The 24,451-nt window shown below is 41.9% G+C and overlaps 2 protein-coding genes across 2 annotated transcripts; both read right to left on the reverse strand.

The window, feature by feature from the left end:
- Positions 1-1,014: 1,014 nt before the first annotated feature.
- On the reverse strand, positions 1,015-10,508 carry gxylt1b (glucoside xylosyltransferase 1b). The gene is made up of 7 exons (XM_026361321.1): positions 10,264-10,508; positions 9,579-9,777; positions 9,330-9,461; positions 8,827-9,078; positions 8,554-8,677; positions 8,210-8,382; positions 1,015-3,428 (listed from the first exon to the last, which is right to left on the reverse strand). Exons 1-7 carry the CDS (start codon positions 10,464-10,466, stop codon positions 3,267-3,269), a joined length of 1,245 nt encoding a protein of 414 aa, XP_026217106.1. The 5' UTR covers positions 10,467-10,508; the 3' UTR covers positions 1,015-3,266.
- Positions 10,509-11,117: 609 nt separating this feature from the next.
- yaf2 (YY1 associated factor 2) lies at positions 11,118-24,340 on the reverse strand. The gene is made up of 4 exons (XM_026364083.1): positions 24,201-24,340; positions 23,675-23,800; positions 14,087-14,242; positions 11,118-13,809 (listed from the first exon to the last, which is right to left on the reverse strand). The coding sequence occupies exons 1-4, from the start codon at positions 24,224-24,226 to the stop codon at positions 13,557-13,559; spliced, it is 561 nt and encodes a 186-aa protein (XP_026219868.1). The 5' UTR covers positions 24,227-24,340; the 3' UTR covers positions 11,118-13,556.
- Between the last annotated feature and the right edge of the window lie 111 nt (positions 24,341-24,451).

The raw sequence follows: 24,451 nt of genomic DNA on the forward strand, positions 1-24,451 counted from the left end.
GATGTACGTTTGCCAACGTGCAGATCTGTAGAACATCTGGAGCTGAGCCAGATTTTTGAAAACTGCATTATTATAGTACTCAATTATACACCATCTTCCTAGCACTAGGCACAAAGGCTAAGTTAACTTCCCTGTCCCTTGTCCTAATACACAAATGTTTGCTGACATGTTTTGCCATTTATGATCATAATGTGTAAATGTTGGGTTTACAGTTTGTTGTGTTGCCCCCTAGTGGCCATATAGAATCGTTATCTGCAGCTTAAAAGGGAACTCGCTGCTCGTGGCTATCAGCTCAAGGTCATCATCAGATGCCAGTAGCATAACATACACAGATCCCCGGCTTTACTTTAAGCCATTCAACTGCATTGTGGGTAATACAGGAACATGATTTCATGCAATAAAGATAATATCAGGTTCAGCTGCATCACTTTCGATACGGTCTTTTGGAGTTTTGAATTTAAAAAAATTAAGCTTTTGTGTTGGATTTACATCAACGTTCCCTCTTGACCTGTGGTGGTGTAAATATGATCCTATCCATACACATCCTTTTCAGATTTCTTTTAAAGCTTCTGTATAGTTCATTTATCTATTTCAGACTTTTTATTTTGGTAGTTGTCTACATGTCTTGATAAAAGAATACAGTACATAATTAACCCACTAATTAATCACTGCTACACTGTAATCCTAATAAATGGTGCGCCTGAACGAATCTCTTTCTCTACAACTCTTCTTTTTTGTTCTCTTTCAAGGGCTACTTTGCGGCCCAACTGTTTTCAGGACAGCAACGTCCAAAACATAGCGCTCTGAAGCAACTAAATGCCTTAATTGCGATACTCGCTATGACAGCCTTGTTCTTTTCTTTCATCACTAACCCACTCCATCAGCCTTTTCTCTGTCCTCCCACTATGCACTCACCTCTCCTCTTCAAAATTTTGTTGTGTGACAAGTACAGAAAAATGGCCAACTGTTATTTGGAGTTCTTATTTATTTATTTCTCATTTTGTCCATCAAAAACACTGACACTCACAAAGACAGAGTACATTTAATTATTTTCTGATGTCCCCGTTTTTCATCTTCATTCATCTTCCACTCTGACCCACTCTTAAATGCTGGAGGTCACACACACACACACGCACATATATATTTTAATAGTTTCTCTTTGAGCTGCGATGGCAAAAAAGAAATGAAACCAGAGTTATTTATAACAACATAAAACATCTAGTTGCAGGAAAATGAAACCTTGGAAGATGGACAATATTGAATTTTTCAACATGGTGCTCAGTTCAAGCCATTGTCTCTCTCTCTCCCTGGGGACATGGTATGTTACATGTTGCATTTAAGCACACAGGTCAATAAAGGTAATTGATAAGCTCTCCTATGGATATATAGTGATGAATGAAGGATATTTCTGGTGCAATGAATCAAACTAGCTCCAGAGCTATAAATGGATGGTTGTATTCTCACCTAATGGGAATAAGCATAAACTCATCCCCTATAGTCAGTGCTCTACAGTGTCACAGACAGGCACCTATAGGGCAGCGTTATTGGGCCATCACTTACACTTTATGAGCACCTTACAACTGAGGCAAAGACGGTGCAGTACCTCAGGTGGCCTAATCAAAGATTATTGGCAAGTCCATTGATCTGCCCACGGAGGCGATAGAAACATCGCATCAATCTTCTTCAGGTTAAATCCTTTTAGAATAGCCCAACAAATAAACGTCTGCTGCTAAAAACAAATAAATGTTTGTAATTGTGTGAATTACTTTCCCTTTACAAGTCTTCCTTGATGATAAATATTAAAACAAATACACATTTTTCACAAGTACCTCAGCACTAGTGGGCATCTGCAAAAATGCTGTACAAAGCCCCATGCTGTACAAATTCTACAAAACAAAATCATGTTTATTATAAAAAAGAGACACTTTTATTTCTCATCCCTGACATATGAACAAGTAAACACAGACATTTCACAAACTTCTTACACTGAAACCATAAACACTGACAGGTATTATTTAGATTTCCACCTTTAGTGTTCAAAATACATTCAGTGGTGCAAAACCTATATTTATATAGAAATCAAACACTTTGACATGAGGAGATAACGTGTAGCTTATTAAACAGGATGTTTGAGGATTTTGTATGCTAATATATTCAGTTACTGTAGTATATATATATATATAACCTAAGAATTTTCAGCATATCTAAAACGTCTCAATTTGCACATCACATCCTTTTGAAATGAAATAGAGCATCTCCTTTTTTTTTTAGTAATGTTCATGAACTATGAACCTGACACAACACACACAAACACACTGGCTAAACTGGCATTGGAACATGTGATTGTGTGATATGACCTTTTGGCATACACTGTGAATCACTGAAAACGAGACTCTGATGGAGGTTTTATATGAACACATGGCACTGAAATAAAAGAAAAGAAAATTCACAGGAATCATTTTCATAACCACTTTTCCAATGTTGTCTGAAATATTATTAAATATTATTTTGTTCTGAGTGGTTTCAGGAGGTCGTCCAGTGCATACATTTAAAAAAAATGAACCATACGCTGTAAAAATTGTAGTTTTTCCTATCTCTTAATTAAGAGCGTTTCACATGGTTTAACAAGTCTCCAATATGGAAAATCAAGAGCTACTCTTCCAAACCTTTACAGATCTATCACACATTCAGTCAGTAACCAAAGATGATTAAGGACGATATTAAAAAGAAGAGACTAGATGCTTCTTGATAAAAAGAGAAGCTGTAGCCAAGTTCAGTGCAACTGCTACATTCAATATTTTTCTTCATCCCGCACATATCCAAACATAAACATCTCCTGCAGGGCAACTAACTAGAACTGAACAGTCACTAGTTGCAGTCTTAGACAAAATTTTATAATATCACAGAAAAGAAAACACATTTGTGCAGGATGGAGAAGTTGGTATGTTGCTAAAACCACAATGTGTCAGAAAATACCTGCCTGAAAAAGTAATGGCATTTGATGAACTATCAAATATTCACAGATTGGTAATGGATGGAAACGTGAACTCTGCATTTTCTTTGTGCATCTTCCTCAAAATTTGGTTCAAATTTAGCAACATTTGGATGAACACCTAGCTAGTGAGCACTATGCAACTGCTCAAAGTAATAAACTCCAAATCCTTCCACAACATGCTGTGTTCATTGTTTCTGAACATAACTTTTTACTAAGCCTTACTGGATTAAGCCTAATTTATCTCATAAAGGCCTAAAAACCCTCATTTCTGTCACCGTCCACGTGGAGCCTTCCTGTTGATATTTACCAAGCTGTGCGCCAGTCTCTTTGTGAGGAGTGTGTGAGATTTACCACAATAAGTATGTGTCGTCTTCAACAGTTCTTCTTGTAGAGGATCCAGCAAAGAAGTCACCGGGTCTGTGCCAAAGGAGTACTGGAACGACAAAAACAATCCATTAGTTCACTGTGCTAAATTGCTCAGATGGTCTCAGCTAGTCTAAAGCACTCAAATGGTGAAAGTTTACACAGGTTTATGAAAGTCCAATAATAATAATAATAATAATAATGTGTCTCTTCTTTGAGACATGATAGATTTTTATTTTAATGGGTCATATTTTATTTAATAAGGAATGATACCCATCAGATGCACTAATAAATAGGGCTGCTTGTTGCTCAGTGTGTAGCTGTTCTCTATCTGGTACTGACACAAGGAGAAAATATTGCTCTAATAAAGCAGAAGCTCCTCTGCCCTTGCACGGGACCTTCTTTATCACTGTTCACTTCTCAGAGCCTCTACAACATCAGTGGCATCCAGTTTGTACAGCACGTGTCTGCTTGGACCCTCAAAGAGATAAAGCAGAGGGACGCACAGGTGAAACGAGTAAGTCATTAGTCCGGTGAGTGGAGAGTGGAGAAAGAGGAAGTCATGTATGGGTATGGCAGGAGAGTGGGACACGAAACAAAAACCAAACCCACAGACAGGGGCAAAGGGAGGAACCGTAACACCAGAGTATCTCAAACAACATTTCAAGTCGTGACTAAGCGTGTGTCTTGTGCGGCTAACCCCTTCTGTGACTTTTCAGGTGTTTAATTTTTCGATCTCTGTCTTTATCCTCAGTTTGGTGCAATGCTGCAACTCCATCACTGAATTTTCCCAGCAGCTTTCTTGTTCGTGTTTTGCCAAAGCTGAGTGCTTGCTTTTCACATCCTTCCATCTGTTTTTATTGGAAATTCCTCCACCATTAACAGGCAGACCACTTCCTCACAACTTATTGCATGTTGTTGATGGTTTCAGCTTTCTGGAGCCCATTCTTCAGCTCCTGCAGGAGCTAAATGTACAGTATAAAGCCATCAATATGCTTTAAATCTCCCCCAACACATCTGTGTAATTGGATCATTCTTAATGGTGGAAATGCTCTAAACATTAGCTTTTACCCTCAGATGAAATAATACTGTAATGTTTTTTTTGTAGCCAGTTCATGTTCATCAGCTATTCATGAGCTTGTTGTCGTACACACACATTTTCTGACAGCATTTGTGCAGGGTAATTACACACTCAGGATGATGGTCCATGGTGCAATGCCTTGTGGTTTTATAGCTGTATCCTCCTTGTATTTAAATGCAGGACTTTTACTCATAGTGGGGTATGTTTACATTGGTGTATTACTATTTGTAATTAAGTAAATGATCTCAGCACATATTTTCCACTAAAGCAAGCAGATAAGGACTCTCTGCTTAAGGCTACAGCTAGTAACATGACACCTGGATCTGCCGGCAGTGACTGAGTTTTTGACAAGGAAGAAAAACGTGTGGAATAAAACTCATATCTGCTTCAACCTGCAGCAATTTCTGTAGTTGCGATACAATAGTTACTACAATAGTTACTGAGACATTCAGAGAAATGTAAATCATTCAGATGATAAGGACTTTTATAATTGTGTTGACAAAGTACAGAACTGGCTTTTTTTCTGCTACAAGGAGGAACTGTACTGAATGTAAGAGTACAGTTACAGAGAATATATCCATGTTGCCAGATAAGATGATGTACTCTCCTACATCACCTTACCTCTCCATTTCTTCAAAGACCTGGGAAATGTGAGTAGTGGTAGCCTTAAGGTAGAAGAAGTAAGTGTGAAACTTAAAATTAACGTCTAAAATCCCAAACTACAGGGATAACCTCCCTGAGGATGGCTCTTAACTCCCTACTGTTCCACTGGAATTGATCATCAGGTTCCCTCGGCAAGAAAACAAAGTGGTGCTTTGGGCAGCATTTGGGCTCAGAAGATATCTTTCCCTGGATAAATTAAAAACTAAATCTGCGAGGCACACTGAACTCAGATGGGACTCCAAATCTAATCTGATCGGTTGGCCTGGCAAAACGTAAAGCAATACATGTTTTATGCTATAGGCTTACTGTCCACTGATAACCAGGGATTACAGAAGAAATGTCATGTCTTCCCAATAATGAAGCAGCCTTTACAATGCTCAGAGGAAATCAAAGGGGAATTACCATTTTTTATGCCAGTTCATTTGCTTGCAGTTGGGTCAGTGATATTGGGCCACAAAGAGAATGGTGTTTTTATGAGCACAAACCTACACATGCACACACCCATCAGTCATAAAGTTGCATTTACAGTTGGTGTATTGATTTTGTGTGGATGATGGGGCACAGTTGGTGTGCAGACTCCGACTCTAAACGTACCTTCAGCTGTAAAATTTTACTGCTGCTTCCTGGGCTCAGCTTTTTGCAGCGGCGGGAGGGAGGAGATACTTTACGACGGACAGACTGTGGTGTGACTGTGGTCTGTTTGAGACTTAGACAGGGAGGAGCACTGCTGTTTCTGTTTCCATTTCAACCACTTTCAAACACTTTTACATGAGCTGCCAGTTTATTAGGAACATTGAGTGCTCCAACAAAAAGCTACACTTTATAATTTAACATGAAGGATCAGCATAAAGTTAAAAATTATATTTTATGAATGATTTCAACATTTGCTGCTAGTTTCCCCAAGTGTAACCTATTGCGGATCCACTTTTATATCACTGTAACATAAATGTCAACAACAAGCATTCTAATAAAGTGATATAGGGTTTAGGTAAGAATTTTTAAATTAATCAAAATGTAACTGAATGAATTTGTTACTTTTAGTTTGCAGTGATGTGTAGGACATTTTCACTTTTTGAAATTGATGGATGGTGATGTGGATTTGATAAGCAGGGTAATTAGAGTTGAGGTTGAGTTAGGTTGAGATGAGCCCGATCGAGCTTCTGCCAATAGCTGTTCCAATTTTTGGCAAAGAACCTAGCAGATTTAAACATCTAGTTTCTTGTCTTCAGGTTATTCCTTTTTTTGGAAATGTTGGTTGTCAAGGATTTCAAGATACTTTTCAAATTAGAGTCCGGCTAAAGGCTCACAATGTGCACGTCATCAAGCTCCCACCTGAGTTGCCACCTGACTACACACCTGCTGCTCATCAGTCATCAGCCCCAGTACTTATGAGCTCTCACAGCAGCAGTCACCTATTTGCCAGACTGCCCATGTTAGCTTTAAAGGAGCTTCTTGTTTTAGCGTGCCTCCTTCTAAAATCCTTTTAGATTTACCTGCCAGCCCCTTTAGTTTTATCTGCTAAGTTTGTGTTGTGCTTCTGTAAACTTGCCCATTAGCTGAAATAGAGTTAATGAAGACTGTATAGGACTAAATAGAGGTTTTTACACTGTGTTTCTACCTTCTGTCTGTATTAGTGACAGTTTTCTGAACCATTACACTTCCACTGTAGCGCTATCCTGTTACATTTTCACTCCATAACAGTGCTCATGTAGCCTGAGGTTCTGCTGCAAATGAACAAGCTGAAACAGATGAAAGGCTCTGTTCAGATGGATTAAATACATATAGGATCAATCTATACTCAATGTCCTCCTGGCAAACCAGAGTTAATCACATGTTTGTACCCGCACAGACTATTAGAAAAACGATTGTCATGCACGCCACGTGCCCCTGTGTGGGGTGTTTACGCTCACTTCTAATTGATCTTGTCCTATAAAGCCACAGTCTTAACTGCAGGCCATTGAGAAGGTGTGGATCTGCCATTGTCCGGATCTATGTTCAATGCTTCGTTAATAGGAAAGCAATGAGACAGTGAATGTTGATGGCTTCATTAAGTAAATGCCATTCTCATCGTCAATATCATTATACTGCTGGTAAACAACACTTAAACATCCTCATGGGGGGAAAATTAGCTTTAACGCAAACTTTCTGTCAATGGCGAAGATTTGTTTGTCCATGTAGACAAACTGTAGTCACTAAGACCAATTCAAGTCTCATCTAAGTGGGTAAAAAAACAGACCAGGTGTGTCACTGGGGGGAAAAAAAAGTTCACCTCACATCAGGTGTCTTACTAAATGACACCACGACGGGCAAACATTTTTCTTTAAGCCAAGAAAGATTTCAGTCTCTGTTTTAGTAAGAGAGCAGTTAAACAAAAAATATACAGGAAAGATTCCCAAAAGGAAAACAAAATGAGGCAATAAAATTAAAGCAATATTCTAGTCAAAAGTGCAGTGCATTCCTAACTCATAATGGAGTGCCATAATAAGCTTCTTTAGCTCTTCTTGTACCATAAAACTCTGCCTGTATAATTGCTGTAGGTTGTTAAAGTCTGTAACAAAGCCTTTGGAGCTTAAATACCAGAGGGACAGTACCTAAAACCCTTTTTTCCAATTAATAATTTTGATTATTTAAAGGTTGGTTTGTTATCTGATTAGATTCACTTCACACTTCTCGATCAATTCTTATCTTCATTTGGTTTCAATAATAATAATAAAATCGATAACCAACTCATTAAGAAATGCATGGACATCAAAAGCTTTTTTCACAAGTATGTGGTGAAGGAGGCTAAAAAGAGCTATAAAAAGTTATTAAGGGAAATGCAGTTAATTGTATGCATGAGGGGAACATCAGATAACATTAAAACAGATAAATCTCATGGCAGCGTAGCCTATTTTAATGGATTTTCCCCTCTTTCATGTGGAGAGTTGTGTATTTTACTGCTACGATTTTCTTTTAAAGCTTAACAGTGAATAAATCCCACTGTGTCCAATCCCTGTCCTGGTTTTTGTTGAGGAAATGGAAGGGGACAATAATGCATACTGAATTCCAAAATATAATATAAATATATGAAGTTATGCACTGACACAGACACACCAAGACATGCCCACCTTTTGTATGGCCTCATAAATGGCTCTGAAGGCAGGTTGTTTGTTGTTGTGGTAAACACCTCTGTTCCCATGCAGTATGTAGATGCCCTCCTCCTCAGCTGATGCACAATTACTCCCATAGATACAATGATCTGGGCGATAATTCCACTGGCACGGAAACTCCAGCATGAACTCTGAGAATGAAAATTCACAGAAACACTTAGGCTAACAATTAACACAACAGTTGGTACATCCTGTAGGCTTTTATAAATATGATAAGCTGATGTTTAACACATGAAAATGTACATCTGGACTACGACTGTGCATACTGACACAGAGATGCTGTGAGTGCTTGTGCTTCTTACCAGGGTTGTAATGAAAAATTATATTGAGAAGGTCCTGGTCGCCCCAGGTTATATTGAGTTTGTATTTCTGAAGTAGAGGCATCAGCAGCTCCTCCCAACGCAACCCCACTGATGTCATGTCATTCTGTCAACACCCATAATAAACAAGTCAAATACAACAAACGCAGCAGGAGGAGGACATCTTGTGGCCAATTAGGGGTAATACATCAATACAGTAAGCATCTCCAACTTAACAAATCTTTGCTGGAATGTGTCTTTGCACATCAACCCTACCTTAAAGAATGTGCTCCTCATCCTCGTCATGTTCATGAGCATGACCCCTGAGTTGATGCCGGTCCTGCCATAGAAAGGATGGCGGGCGAAGCGGTTGTACCAGGCAATGCGTGGCTCCTCATGCTCAGGGGCCATGGCAGCCAGCTGGGAAGAATTAAAGTGGGACAGGAATGCCCACAAATGGTCTACAGGCTGCAGGAAGAGGATGTCTGAGTCGACATACATAATGGAATCAATGTCCTTTAGGATCAGCTGCGTAAATTAAAAAAAAGACACAGTCGGGTGCTTAATATGCATATGTTCTGCAGTTTTGTAAAGGGAGAATTTCAGTGACTCTAAAACACAATGTTTAACTGTGGGACTGAAATAAAAATAGTATTTTACAGCTGCCAATCTGATCTTTCACTTCAGAACTTCAGTTGTGTTTTGACAGAAGCCAAAGTCACAAAATCTGTTTCCATGAGTGATTCTCAGGATTAAGTGTGTTCCTATGAGAAACATACAGGTAAAAAAAGCCTCTGAGAAGCGCAGGGTTTGAAGAGTTTCTTCCACTCGGCTGCATGCTCACTGGGGAAGCTGATGGAGTAGACTCTGTAGTTAAACCGGGATCGAATAAACGTTGGCCACGACTCCATCTGGAACAAAGATGACACGTTAGCAGGGACAACAAAATCAAACCAGCTTGGAGTCATTCACTCCAACAACAGAAAGCAACTTGAGGGTCAAAGTTCAGACAACAGTTTCCAACTCACAGCTTCCATGAAAGTAGCGTGTAGCTGATCCTCAGCAAAGATGTGCAGGTAGAGACTTTTGATGCTGAATAGCACAGCAGACTTGATCATGGTGCGAGTCTCCTCCAGCCTGTCCCCACATGCGACGACAGCCAGGTGCATGACATGCTCGGGTCTTCCCTGAGCAGCGTCCACATGACCCCGCTGACGCATGATGTACCTGGGCGCAAAGAGAGCCAGACAGACTCAGGGGTCATGCTCATGTTAGAAGTGAACTTCTCAAACTTTCTGGGACACACTTTCTTTGTTGTACAGTGTTTTTTTAAATTTAGAAAAACCAGCATACACCGAATGCTGAGTATTATAAATTGCAATCCTGTGTGAAACATCAGCATTTTGCCATTTTCACAAATCCTCTAGAGTATGCACCTACAGAGAAAAATGAAGATATGCTAAATCCTTCCCCAAAAATAGAAGAAACTGTGTTTGGACGTAAGGAAAACCTTTAAAATTCAGATCAGAGCTCAATGTAAACAAAAATACTATCATTCTTATGTCCAGCTTCTCTGATCAGGTCATTCAGTCACATTCCTCTACATCACTAGTGGCAAACATTACATATCTACACTCACTCTTCGACTTATATTAACTTATTTCTCACTTTTAACCCGTGCAAGCTGGAGAAAACTGCAACATCCAGCCCTACCTGTTGTACCAGGGTGGGTTTCGGGGCCCGGTTTTGTCCGCAGCCCCTCGCCTGGCTCCGGGTACTCTCGGTGGGATGAAGACCCTCTTCGGCCCGTTTCCTTCGACCGACACGTCCGAGTAAAACAGCCTACTATAAACATACAAGCTCGAAAACACGGCAAACACCGTGCACAGCATTAGTGCACGAATGTACCGCCGCATTATCCAGTTTGAAAACACAACAAGGAGCTAAAGTCATGACACAGAAACTAGCGTGTAATAACACCGGCTAAGTTACACGCAATGGGAACGAACTTCCGGTCAAAGCGTACAAAATAAAACGGCAATGGCGCCACCTCGTGGTCGTAATATAACTGCACGTTTTTGTCATCCGTTTTTATATTTAGCTGTTGTTGATGATGCTGCTGCCATCTTTAGTTTGGATCCTCTTTTATTTCTAAAACTTACTATGCTTCATTTTCAACTTGCTCAGCTCTGTCGGAACTTGACACATTATTCATGTGGACACATTTGATGTCAAGCTGGAAAGCACGGTTGACCTATCCTACACTCTGATGAACACCAGTTTCCCTCTTGCAGCTTAATTGCAGAGCAGTTCAGTGCAGGCATACCCTCTTTCCGCTTTCACGCCTATTGTTGCGCTTTTTATTTTGAAGGCGACGACACACTTCCGGGTCGTATCTTCGTGTCATCTGTTTACCTTGATCCAGATCCTGCAGGAGAAGCAGGGGGTCGAGCCCGGTCCATGGGGGAAGGGTGGGAGCGATAAGCAAGCTTGATTCCTCCTCTCCATCCCCCCTTTAGGCTCCGTGTGCTGCAACGTTCAAATGATTTCACCTCTGAAAAGACCCATTCATGGCTTTAAGTGACTAGTCGTCTTTATTGAGGTGGCTGCATCAGACAAACAGACACAAACGTCAATTGCATTTTTATGAAGTGTGGGGGGAAAATGAAGTTATTGACTAGTGCAATTATCTGGATGTGTAAACCAATGCTCTATGCTCAAAGTGCTTATGTAATTAAGTCTTGGAGGATACTGACCTATAACATAAACACAGTTTTCAAATGAAAATGTAGGCATGCAGAGTTTCCTATGATGGGCCTGATGTTTTAAGTAAACTGAACCTCTATGCATTAAGGATAGGCACCAGTTACGGAGTCATTCGCCAGATGAAGCCAAAAATACACAACAGAAATGTTCTGCTTAAAAAACAAAAAAAAAGAAAGAAACCTAAATGGCAAAAAAATGCAAATACAATAGTGTGTGCATGCACCTGTGTGTACGAAAGTTATTAAAGTATTTTTTTTTATGCATAAGAAAAGACATTTTTGTTTGAATTTTGTTATTTTCTTATTCAGACATGTCATAAACAAGTTCACACATTTTTAAAACAACTTAGCATGGCAAAGCAAAACGGCAAAAAAAAAAAAATGAACACGTGACATCAAGTGCCTTCCATTTTTGCCACAACCAAATAACAAATGTGTGCAGTTATCACGAGTCCACACACCTAGTCCCAGCTAGTGTAGTGAACCTATGAGAGTACATCTCTGACACAATAAACCATACTAACAAACTAAGAGACATAGGCTGTCCCACAATATACTGAGACCAGAATATAATCATGCCATGACAATTCTCAGTACATGTGCTAAAATGTTAAAGTAAAAATCTTGACAATAACACTGGTATAATGGATAATACCACCACATCAAAACATAGCAGTACAATATTTTAGAAATATCCATTTTCTCTGTGTAGATATTCTACAGGTTTTATAACTTATTGTGTAGTTAGGTTGATCAATAGTTCTGCTGGGAGTTTAGTATACTCTAAATTTCCTCCACTCTTCTACATCAAAATGAAGGAATTCTGTCTCTGAAGTCTTTCACACCCCACCCCTGTATTAGCACCCTCACCTTCCACTGGGACACATATGCAGATGCAGCCCGGTTTGTGCAGCAGAGATTAAAGGAAGAGGAATTACACCTACTGAGATCAGACCTCAGAAATTACTTGGATTGATAAAATAACAGCAGTTCATGTGTAGTTGTAAGGCTGTGACAACTGTTGCCATATTTGAGTATATGCTTCATTCTATGAAAGTCATGTAATTGACAGTAACCACTGTTAGCAATAACATGAAGGATGTCAGTGACTGGTTTGTCTACATCATTATCACCAAAGTTTCAGACCTGCTGTCCACAATTAAAAAGCTTGGATCATTCTTAAAGCTGCATTAAGTGAGTTACAAGCGAGCTGGAAGCAAAGAAGTATCACGCAAGACAACACCTGTGGATTCTTGAACAAGTGAAGTCCAATTCTTACAACAGCAGCTTGTCTGTACTAGTCTGCCAAAAGCACACGGTCTATAGTTGGTCTACATGAAGATTACAAATCCAAAATAATGAGTTAAAAGCTGCATATAGCTAGACAGTTCTCCACATGTTCAGGTTTTCAATTTAATAGTAAACAGAAAAATCACTTAATGCAGGTTTAAATTTGTGTTTGTGGTTAATATAATGGAAAAACGGAACAAAAGCTGAGAAAAATAAAACCCGTGTGCTGACAAACTCCAGATTATTAGCACAAACAAAGAAAAAGCACCAGTGTTATCCTTTTAAATCATATATTATCCGTGTACAGTACCGTTTAAAAGTGGGCTTTCCCAAAAAACTGCAAGCATTACCTGAACTAAACAACCTGCTCCAGACATTATGGTAAAACACCAAATGATGCCAGAAAGGAGTGCATGTCTTATCCTGTGTCAAAAAAAGTTACGCTGGACTGCTGGAGAGGCAGTGCAGAATGAAACGCTTGGGAGTATCAAGATCAGGATAACAGGTTCACTGTCAGATGGTTCAGTGTAGACACTGAGCACCGGTGTTACCACATAGTTCGGGTTTATGTCCGGTCGGCAGAGATTCCAGACAGAGGCTAATAAATCCACATGAGGGAAAAATAAGTCACTCTGCCTGCCACTGACCACGGTGGAGCTGCGAGTTTGTGTAATAAAAATATTGAATATGTAGGCGCATTTGAAGGAAACCGGAGCAAAGACTGTTTCATACCGTTTTCTAAATGCATAATTCCAGTGCTGTGGAGAGTCCTTTAACTTGCCTGATTTCATTAGTCGATTGCAATTCTCTTTAAAGTTGAAAAATCCAGGAGAAAGCAAGAAAAAAACGGTTTTGTGCAGCTCTGGATTAGAGGCAGGATGCTCCCCTAGTGACCTGTGGACTTGCAGATGAAATGTGGGTGGAAGGGGCGGGAGGTTTCGAGGGGGTGACTCAGTGGGACTCTCCGTTGACCGAGCTGCCCTCTCCTCGTGGTGAGGAGGAACGGGAAAGCCCCTTCTCTGTGTTTTCTGAGCTGGAGCCGTTCTGGCTGTGGTGGTCGGCCGACAACGCGGCGCTGGAGGATGTGGCTGTGGTGGACGAGGGCTTGGCCTTCTCCTTAAAGTCTGTTATGATGACTGTCAGGTCCCCAACCGTCACCTCCAGGTGCTGGGCGCTGCTCCTGTCGATGTTTTTTAATCTTGGCCTGAACAATAGAAAGCGAGATAAGAGGTCTGCACGATGTGCAAAGAGCACTAAATGCAATTTTAGCAACAGTGAAAACTCCAAAGAGTATATTCCTTTGAAAGGTATTCTGGTGTTTCTGACCCTCTTCTATCTTTTGAAGTACTTTATGTAATATAACACATCAACCCAGCTTCAGGCAGCAACATAAACAGCATCTATAGCTTCTCGTGTTTATTCATGAATCCCTGTAATATCTGATTCCTACTGAGCCCCCAACCTGGTGTCAGTTTGTTTACCTCATCTTCTTGTGACTGTTCTTCTTGAGTGTCGGCTCTCTGTCGCTCTTCTCCCTCTCTACTCTCTCTCTCTTTTCCTTTTTGGGCTGCGAGGGCAACACAAACTGCTGCGTTACCTGCTGCTGGGAGACGAGCTGGGAGACGGGACGAGGCTTCCTGACGAGACGGAGGAAGTGGGGAAGGGGATCAGGAGTGAGAGAGAGTGAGACAGGGGGGTGGGGAGACACAGTGTGGCAGATTAATGAGAGGGAAAATCGCAGTGAACACATGGCTTCATGCTAGCTTACCACCATAATCAAGAGCCAATAATCGCTGCCAGTGCTGGTTAGGATGGCGCTACTGAAGTGTTCTTAACACAGACAGCAAGTGGCAACACACACAGAATGCACTGAGAATAAAACCCAGGACTCAGCCATCTGTGAGATGTGTAGCATACCTGCACAGGCTTGTTTTTAGCTCTCACAGGGCTACACGTTCACAAGATGAGATCTGTTTTGGTGAAAACAAAGACGTGATGGGAATTGTAAATGTACGTAGCGATGTGTGCTGAATTCAGAGTGCCGCACGGTTTCTCTCGAAGAGAGCCATAATAAATAAAAGCACCGCGTCATGCCGTATGAGAAGAACAGTGAGGTCACAACAAATGGTTTGTCACTTTACTTAATCTAGAAAATTAAATTCCCCTTGCGCCCAAACTAATTTAGTCCTGGTTCGTCATTGTTGACATATTCGCTGATGGCGACGACGACGGTGTAATAAGTGATGCACCTTCACACACCGGTTGCAGAAAATGGTGAACACGCAACCGATCTCAAATATGACGTTGGAGTATGCTTGACTAAATGTTCCTCCTCACTGTCACATTTCCATTCTCCACAAGTGTGCTCTGTTTCAGAAATGATGCATTATGCAATGAGTCTGATAAACGTTTGCCTGCATGAAAGTTGCGATCACATTTCTGTGCAGGAGAGTGCCTGTGTGTGACAGTTATGTTTTGTTTTTTTTTGTTGCTGGCAAGAGCCTTAGCTGAGAGGCGAGTGTGTTGAAAAGGCCATCTGTTGAGAGAGTCTACACATCTAGGGCCTGATTGTGCACATGTACGTACACACACACACACACACACACGCCCAGTCACAGTTACATGTGTGAATGCACCTCCAGTACGCACATAAGCATGCAGACACATGCACCAAAAGCCAAATGCATGTGTGCAAATCAAAAACGGGGTGCACGTGGCAACGTATGCAAAGAGCCGACGACACGTACGCCAATTAAGGCACATGACTGCACACATGCAAGCGCCCATTGAGCAGATGAAGCATGAGGGCATGATGAGAACAGCGGAAGAGCACAGTGTTAGTTTTCTAAGCCCCGCTGAGCAGTCGCTTTTGTAATTAGAGCTGTTAAAACCATTTTTGTATTTTTATGAAGCAATTTTTACCGTTATCAGCTTTGTATGATGCTAACAGTGGATTAGGATTTCCAAACTATTGTTTACCTGAATCCTCCAAGGTTGTGAAACACACTATATCTACCTTAAGCCCTGCTGGTAACGCTGTACTATAAAACCGCTTCACGCCGCTGTACTATTAAAGTAATAATATTATAATAAAGTACAAGCACAGAGTGTGCAAATGTACTGGACTACACAGAATCAGCCCAGAATTAGTTTAAGCACCTGGCCAAGTGTTGGAGTTCTACATTATGGGTCACACCTCTCCAAAGTGAGCTTCGGTGGCCTATTTAGTTTAATTTAGAGGCGTCTCCCTCAATTTCTAAGAGGAAATGCTGAATGTAAGCCAAGTCTGCTGGTCTGCTGTCTTGTTTTAAGGGCAAAGCTGTTGTTTAACAATTCTGGGATGACCTAAATTGGGCCCAGCTTCAAAGAGTCTCTCCCCGAGTCTGATTTTTTTTATTTTTTTTGAGTTATCACTGCCTTCACAGAACATGCAGTGTTGCTAGTGAGGCTAGAGTGAAATGCAAATGGGTCTCTTGGCCTACATAACTGTCTGATGGGGAGGAGATGTAGAGATCCTCTAATGTGTCTGTCTTGTCAGCACGGTGCTGCAGAACTGCTGACACCTTTTTAAATAAAAGCCAGAGGCCTCTCGGAGTCCTCCGTTCCCAGATCCAGTCATTTGCCGCTCTCCTTGACACCCCTTACCCCCGACACTCCTCCTGCGGAAACAAAAGCGGTGTCTGGTGTTCTGAATTTACTGAAGCTCGCACACAAAGCGGCAGACCATCCTGCCCTTAGGACAAATGTCAGCAGCATCCAAAACTACAAAACAAAACAAGACGGGTGGCTGCCTCATTGGTCTGCGTTTGATTCATTAATTCAGTTCAGGATGCGGTTTCTGTGTGATTGACTTTATGCCGGGATCAGATGAATGACTACTGTCTCATTAATGCTGCAAATGAGCTGCTGTATTTTTGCTTAATGTGCGATACAGGAAAAAAAAAAAGTCACCCGAGGCTAATAAAGATTTTCTTCTATTTGGCCGGCTGCACTAGAGAGCAATGAGTACCAACTATAAACACATTTGTACATTCTATCTTCCTCATATATTACAATGAAGTAGACCGTCACTAATAGAACCAACTCGATAACCTGGAGGTGAAAGAGGACACAGACAACCTAATATTACAGTGAGGCAAATCAGCAAGCCTAAACAGAGCTGCCTCTGCTAACCTAATCAAATGCTTATTACCGTCGCACTCAGGCCTTCGCTGCTGTTCTCCATCTGGAAGCTGAGCGTGTTTGTGTGTGTCTATTGATTCCAACAGGCATTTCTGTGCCTAATGTAACAGCCTATTCTTTCTGACATTAATACTACGAGTTGTTCTAATCAATATTTGCTCCACTGATGCCATCTATTCTGCTGCAGCTAATGGAGTCCCACGCTGGGAAATTAGGCCGTTATGAGAACCGCTTAAACACACTGAATTTCCTAGAAAAGGGGAGCGTGAGGAAAGCAGTGTATATTAATCATAATCTCATTATGTGATCAGGGAAATGTATGGATTAAAGGGCATGTTCGCTGGCATCGGTTCCTCCTTCCTCTGGTTTTCTCCCACTTTATGTTTGCTGAGGATAATGTGCATGCCACAAAATAAGCATCACTTTCAACTCCTGCTGTTCACAATCCTTTGCTGCGTTTCCAGCTCACATTTAAGAGTAAAAGCTGTAAAGTAGAAATGCTGATTCTGATCCTTCACACTCGCAGGGGAACTCTAGCTGACCCCTTTCCCAAATATGTCACACACACTCACACACACACACACACCACACACACATACATACATGCCATCTATCGCTATCTCACTCCTCTGCCCTTCCACACTCTTCTCCCTCCTCCTGATGCACCCACCGACCTCACACTCTTCCACCTCTGGCCCGCGCTCAAAAAACAGAGGGGGAGAACAAGCACTCGATGAATCAACACTAGCAGCAAATCACTCCCTGTTCTGATGAAATTATGAGGCAGTTACGTCTCTGCCACGTTGGACAAACAGCTCATCGATAGCACTCCTCGATTTACCACAGCTGGAGTTTTTAAAACAAACGGAGTAGTAAGGATCATTTTACTTTGACTGACCTGTAGATTCATATTTCAACTGTACAAATAATCATTTGGTCTATAAAATGAGAGTAAATGAGGAAAATGCCTGTTACTACAGTCCAAGATGAGGAATTCAAATATAACATTTTGAACATTAGTTCAATTAGCACATTAGTGTTGCTTAACGTTTTATGATCGACCAATGCGTTTTCTTTTGTGCTTATAAAATACTGTATCCAACAATACGTTCAATCCAATAGACATCAGCCCCAAACTCTGCAGCTGTTAGGACTGCTTGCTAATGTTTGTCGACTGTACGGTGTGATGAGCAAACAGCCCACAGGACAGCGGACGGACTGCAAATAAGCACTGGAGCGCGCGCGCGGCTATAAACAAACCTCATCTCACTGTTCTGTGATGATTGTAACATCATTGTGAAATAGCTCATTTTATGCCCTGTTGAACACCTTCAATCCAGGTGTGGGTGTATGTGTGTCAGTTTTTCTATCGGCAGGTTGTAGGCCGCTCCTGGGAGCTCCTCCAACCTGATGATTAATGGCTCTCCCTGCCTGTACATGCTACCACTGTCTGTGTGTGTGTGTGTGTGTGTGTGTGTGTGAGAGAGAGAGAGACAGATGGCTCTCCACGTCCTGTGGTTTATGACACCTTCTGCAGCCTGCTAGCCACACTACACCACATTCTCTTTCTCTCTCACAAACGCCCGCACATACACAGGGCGGCATGTCATGCATCAGTGTCACTACAGTAATTACAGGCTTATCACGTCGCCATAATCTTGAGCCACAGTGACGTGATAACAGCCAGCTTCATTGTCCCTGGCGTACACTCGGTGTTTGTATGCTGTGTGAGTGCTAACACCAGTAACCCACATGGCTGAACCCATTGCTATTAGAGGATGTAATAATTCACATAGGCTTTTAAAACAGTGATTGATGATATAGAGTATGTTTTACATGCATCATACCTGTTCATAGATGCAATTTGTATCAATCATTTTAGTTATTGTATAAAATCAGATGCAGTGACAATATTAGTTCCTCTCTACTGCAGATTGGATCCAGCTCCTCATAAAACTTGTTTTGGTATCTGCTGTTGCCTGTTTTCGAATGATCTCATTTGACATAATCACTCAATTATGTCCCAAGTTCTATTCCCAAATCAAAGGCTGCATGTGCAACCATTTCTTTGGAACGGTTTCATAACCGTTTCCCAAGGAGACGAGACACAACATTAAGTGGCAAAACAAATTGCACAACAACAAAAAAAAAAAAAGTGGAAAGAAAGAGGTGAAAGTCAACTGTGTTACACTCTGATTACACAAAATAAGCTACTAGCAGAGTGGGAAATTACAGTAGAAATAGAAGTAAACAGTGGCATTAAAAAGCAGTCAAATAGGTCATCCCAAATTTTTGGTTGTCTGCCACATTAGCTTTCTCCCACGCATTTTGGCAGACAAACGGTTATTATTCTGATTATAGAATGAGTAAAAGGCTGTAAAATATGAAGAGGAGGAGAAACTGTACCAAGAAGCTAATAATATGCCTAATAGAGATTTAAGTACAGGGTAACTGACTGTATTGCTAAATGGAAGCATCCTGTAAACACACATGTAGTGAGGTGATAAATACAACAAATTCACACTTTACATTCTATGAATTTTAAATGGATGAATTCTTCTCCAGGCAGCATCTAATGTATGCAGCATTATATTGTACATTATTATTCCACGACAGTTCATATAACAAGCGAGACTCCTGAAGTTCACACCAAATGGCAACAATATGATTTTCAATATTTCCTACAGCAGTTACGGCTTGGGAAGGCATTTTATCTAACTTGTGTTGTTTACCTATGACTAATGACTTTCTTCCTCTAGGAGTACGTTTATGGAGAGCTGGAATGATTAGCCGAACTTTGTTTCAAGCCAAAATAACCATAATTTTAAAAAATAAAGCTTTTTTGTTTTATTTATATTGTTGTAAATTGACAAAGATATGAATTTTGGGATCACAGACAGCTGAATATGTCACCTTGGACTATGGGAAACTAGTGTTTCATTCTATTTGCACAAACTCAGCTGCACAATTATAGCCCAGCAATTATAGCTGTACAGTTCATGTACAGTGTGCGCACTGTACATGAACTGTGAGGCCAATCTTATGTGGAGGATGATAAAACAACATCTAAACAGCCAAATCCTGACAGGTTCCCTACTAGCCAGAGGGGCTTGTGCTTGTTTAGGTAGAGTTGACAAAACCTGCACATCAGTCAATCTGTCACAGAGAGACGCCCGAGGTTAAGTTCAACTCTGGGAGAGGGCAGGCGGGGCGGTTGTGGAGAGACTAAAAAAAAAAAAGCGTGAGCACCAATTCCTGAGAGAGATAAAGGTAAAAAGAGAGCATGAACACAAATGAGAGAGAGAGAGAGAGGGAGAGAGAGAGAGAACTAACAGAAGCATGATCACGCTCACTGCCCCGACCTGTAGAAATATAATGCTGCCAAACAAGCTCCTGAAGGCAGAGCATGTGCACGCTGTTTCCCTGGTGGGCCTGACTTGTCATAGCTCAGCTCAGTGAACAGATGCAGGTGGTGGAGGCGAGACACCAGAGAAGGTCACACACACACACACACACACACACACACACACACACACACACACACACACACACTGCTCTGTTACACCCAGTAGTATTTGGCTAATGACGAAGGGGTTTAACAGCTGTCTATCAGCACCACTTCACATCTTCACCTTCAGGATTAACTCTGAAACATGTCTCATCTTTCTTGTTATATTTGAAACATTAGCATGACACTCTGATCCAGTACCATTAGTATGGGTGCACTGGGAGGCCTTCAGTGTCTTGCTCAGGGACACTCCGCCTGGGTATTCCAGCTGATACAGGAATAAAACCTGTGACCTTACACTTATCTTTTTGCGCCGTGCTGTGACTTCTATCTATCACGCTGGTTTTCTGAGGCTGGGGCTGAGCCCAAAAAGTTGCGGGGAGATAAAATGGGCACTTTTTCTCAGGAAAGTCTTAAGATAACGAGGCTGCAGGATACGATACAATCCAAAAGCTGCTCTAAGACAGCTTTAATGAAATACTGTGGCAACATGTTAATCCATATTAATCTGCACAAATACCTGCATCGGGTTTCCAGCCAGAGAACATTTTCTTTAAAAAACAATACATAAAAACAGCGGCTGTTGCATTTTTTTCAGTTTTTTTCCTGTGCAACTGCGGGTCCCACTTGTGTATCTGTCTGTGTTTCTGAGCCATTGACAGACTCTTTGTCAACCTGTCTCGCTCTCTCTTCTATTTCATTCCATCTCCTCCGATAAGCGAGTCCAATCCTGCTGATGTATGCCTGTCTTCAGTCAAACACCCAGCCTCTACAACGTGCTCTCAATCAGCGCCGCCGGCTTTGGGCCCCTGCAGTGGATCATCTCTCCACATCAGAGGGGTATTGGCAGCAATATCTGCTAAACCTCGCCTTCATAAAACATTCATCTTCATCTCCTGTCGGCTATCTACATGCAAACTCTCCTCTTCCTAAAATATTTCTCTAACTTGTCCTAAGATGTTCTCTTTTTATATCATCTATCACCTCTAGCACTTGCTGAAAGAGTCTGATTCTTCTGGAAAAAGTGACACTTTATACAAGAAGTTAGTGCTATCGACCTGTGATGAATGATATGTGGATGGAAGCCATTTATACAGAACCCACACTGTCTGTCAAACCTGTGACCTTCAGGTTACAGTACACTTCTTCTTCCCACTGGACACTCGGGCATTAATTCATTATTTCACAGTAATAGCTCAGTCACACTTGTTTAGCAACCGGCGAGGGAATTTGCCGCGTCCTACATTAATATTCTGCAGGTTGTTTGCCCTTCAGCACCTTCAGCTTACACGCTGAGAAACCCACTTTGTCTGTTGTGTTCGGTCATTAACAGCTGAGGCCACCTCTGTGGCCATTTTGCTGCAGTGTTAGCCTGTGTTTGTGCAAGTTTGTGTGTGGCCTTCGAGAGCCTGACGACACGGCTACTACAACATTTCCGCAGCACTGCAGCTTGGGAAGACAGTGGGGTTATTAACATTAAATAAGACATTCTCACGGACGCTTTCTAAATTTGTCGCTGGGTGTCTGGGGTGTAGCGGGACTTTCTAGGTCCTTGTGTCCTTGCCAACTTCACCGCCCCAAAAACCAATAAAAAAAAAAAAAAGATGGGGAAGACAAAGAGTGTTGAAGCTTTTGGTGAAGATTCGGGCACAGCACATTCTTGGCAAAGCTGTCCGCGTCTTTTTACATGAGCACACCAGAGTTGCTGAAGTGTCCTCAACAATCAACGTTCAATTGCAATAAGCTGGACCCAATGACAACAGCACGTCTGCTGCTCGGTCTCTTTTGTTTGTTTGTGAAGCAGAGACGCACTTGAGCGTGTGCTTATGAATGTGCACATTAAGAAAGTGCCCGCGTGTGTACCAATAACTATGCAGTTATGTGTGAAATTTGCATGTTGACTGCATCTGTGTGCTTGTCTGTATGTGTGTGTGTGTGTATGTGTGAGCGTGTGTCTGATGGCAGCAGGCTGATTAAGCTGTTGCATAGTAATGAGCTACGGTTGTCTGTCTGGCAGCTGCTCTGACAACCTCTTTTCACAACTAGCCCTCCCACGCACGTACACACAAGTGTGCAAGTACACAACAGTATACACAGGCATATAAAGTCCACGCAGCATCACATAAAATTATAAAAAAAGGCATCAAAGCTGACAACTGCGCTGATGTGTTGTTGTTTCTCTTGTAGTTATGTCACTGAGAAAGTTGTGCTAATGCAGTCGAGGACAATTAGCGACGCATTAATGTGAGGCGATCATGTAACAACGCACTGTTTGAACACACGACTACACTTCCTCTCCATCACCCTTTTGTTGTGTTTTCATTCTGATAATGACTGCCACTCAGGAATAAGGCTGGATTCACACAGACATTTGCCCTGCAGCACTGCTCATTCATTTCAATGAGGGAAGTGTCTTCTGTTTACGCAGCGGGGACGGGCACCACGGGGGGCTCCACTGAAACAATACAGCGTTGTGCAAAAAAGAAAAGGGAGGAGGGGGAAAAAAAAAAGTTGGATGTGGTTAGATTTTATCTGCAATGCAACGTTATGTCGTTTGGTAACAGGATGCGTTGGCCAGTGATCAACATGTAAAGGTATTCCAGGTGGATTATCTTTGTAACATAACAGTATATAACAGTGTCTTCCTCCTTCAACTAGACATGCTAAATTGTATTTTTTTTTTTTTTTTGGTCTCACTGGTGCATGAAACAACACACCCCCACTAACAAAATCCCCTTACGTTGTTTTAACACAGAGCAAATGTCTGTCTGAATCCCGTCTTAGTCATTTCCTGCTTCAAATCACTGATGTCAGTGAAAATATCAGCCACAGGCACAGTGGGCACCACGTGTGTGTGTGTGTGTGCGTGTGCGCGCATCTGTGTGCTGTGTATTTGTACGCCTGTGTTTTACAAATATCTCTGGAGGGGACTAGACAGATGTGCGAGCTTAAATTATGAGTGACCCTTCTCCCTCATTTCACTGAGTGTCAGTGTCAACACCCAGGCAAAGGCACGGAGACTAACGCACTACTTAGAGATGTGAAAAGGTTAAAAATTAACAATTCAGCATGGGTAGTTTGAGGGGAAACATGGCCGAAGTCGAACTCAGAGGGGGAATAAATGTGATTATCCATATAAAACTGAAGAGAATGAACCGACATGTGTGAACTACACTGAGAAACATGGGGAAGGTTAAATATCTGCCTTAATTTGCTCATGCTACAAATGCAAAAACTACTAAGATGGGAGGATGATGGTAAATTTAAACTGTTCCTCATTTTGCTGTGGGAGCCAGACCCTCAATCCCCCAAGGACCCCCCTCCCCCCCCCCTCTCCATTTGGATCCGTTAATGCGGTAATGTATATACATCGCCTTACCTTGTTGATGTCCCCTTCCTGACATCACACATCATGCACTTAAAAGCCTCTGCCGTGTTCTTGTACGTGCACACGCTGCAGTCCCAAAACCCCTCGTCGGAGGAGGGCTTCGGTTGACGCTTCGGCCTTTGGGAAAAAAAAAAAAACAATAAATGCAAAAACAAAACAAAAAATAAAACAACAACAGAAAATGAAAAAAAAAATAGGATGGAAGGATATGAGAGAAAGGGGGGGGGGGGGGCGAGAGGAAACAAGAAGTTGAGCTCGCATCCACGACGGCTATCGATAGCAAACATCTGGATAAGCCTACAGGATTTGGGAAATCATCTGCAAGCGCGCTGTGATCCGACACTGTAATTGGCGATGAGGTTTTAACACCCGTGCGCGCACACATACACACACACACACACATGCAGAGAGAGAGAGAGAGAGAGAGAGAGAGACGGTGGAGAGAACCCATATTTTTCCGCTGTCCGCTCCCCCTCTCCCATATTGAATATCTACGACGCATGAGGTCGGTGGTTACCTTGTGGGACTCCTCTTGTCGCCCATGCCAGACCAGGGTTTTAGTGGAGGGGCTGCGATGAGCTGAAGTCTTGTTACTTCCAATAATGTGAGCAGAGAGACGATGCGCCTGTGCCGCTCGGCTTCCAGCTGTCGCGGAAACTCCGCTTGGGAACTGGTCACGTGGCTCGCGGCGGCCAATCAGCGGCCGGCCTCCTTCCCCAGGCTGACATTCCTCTTGATGGACCGCTGCCGCGTTCACGCCCCCGCTGA

The sequence above is a fragment of the Anabas testudineus genome, chromosome 23 (genome assembly GCF_900324465.2).
Source record: "Anabas testudineus chromosome 23, fAnaTes1.2, whole genome shotgun sequence".
NCBI classification, from domain to species: domain Eukaryota; kingdom Metazoa; phylum Chordata; class Actinopteri; order Anabantiformes; family Anabantidae; genus Anabas; species Anabas testudineus.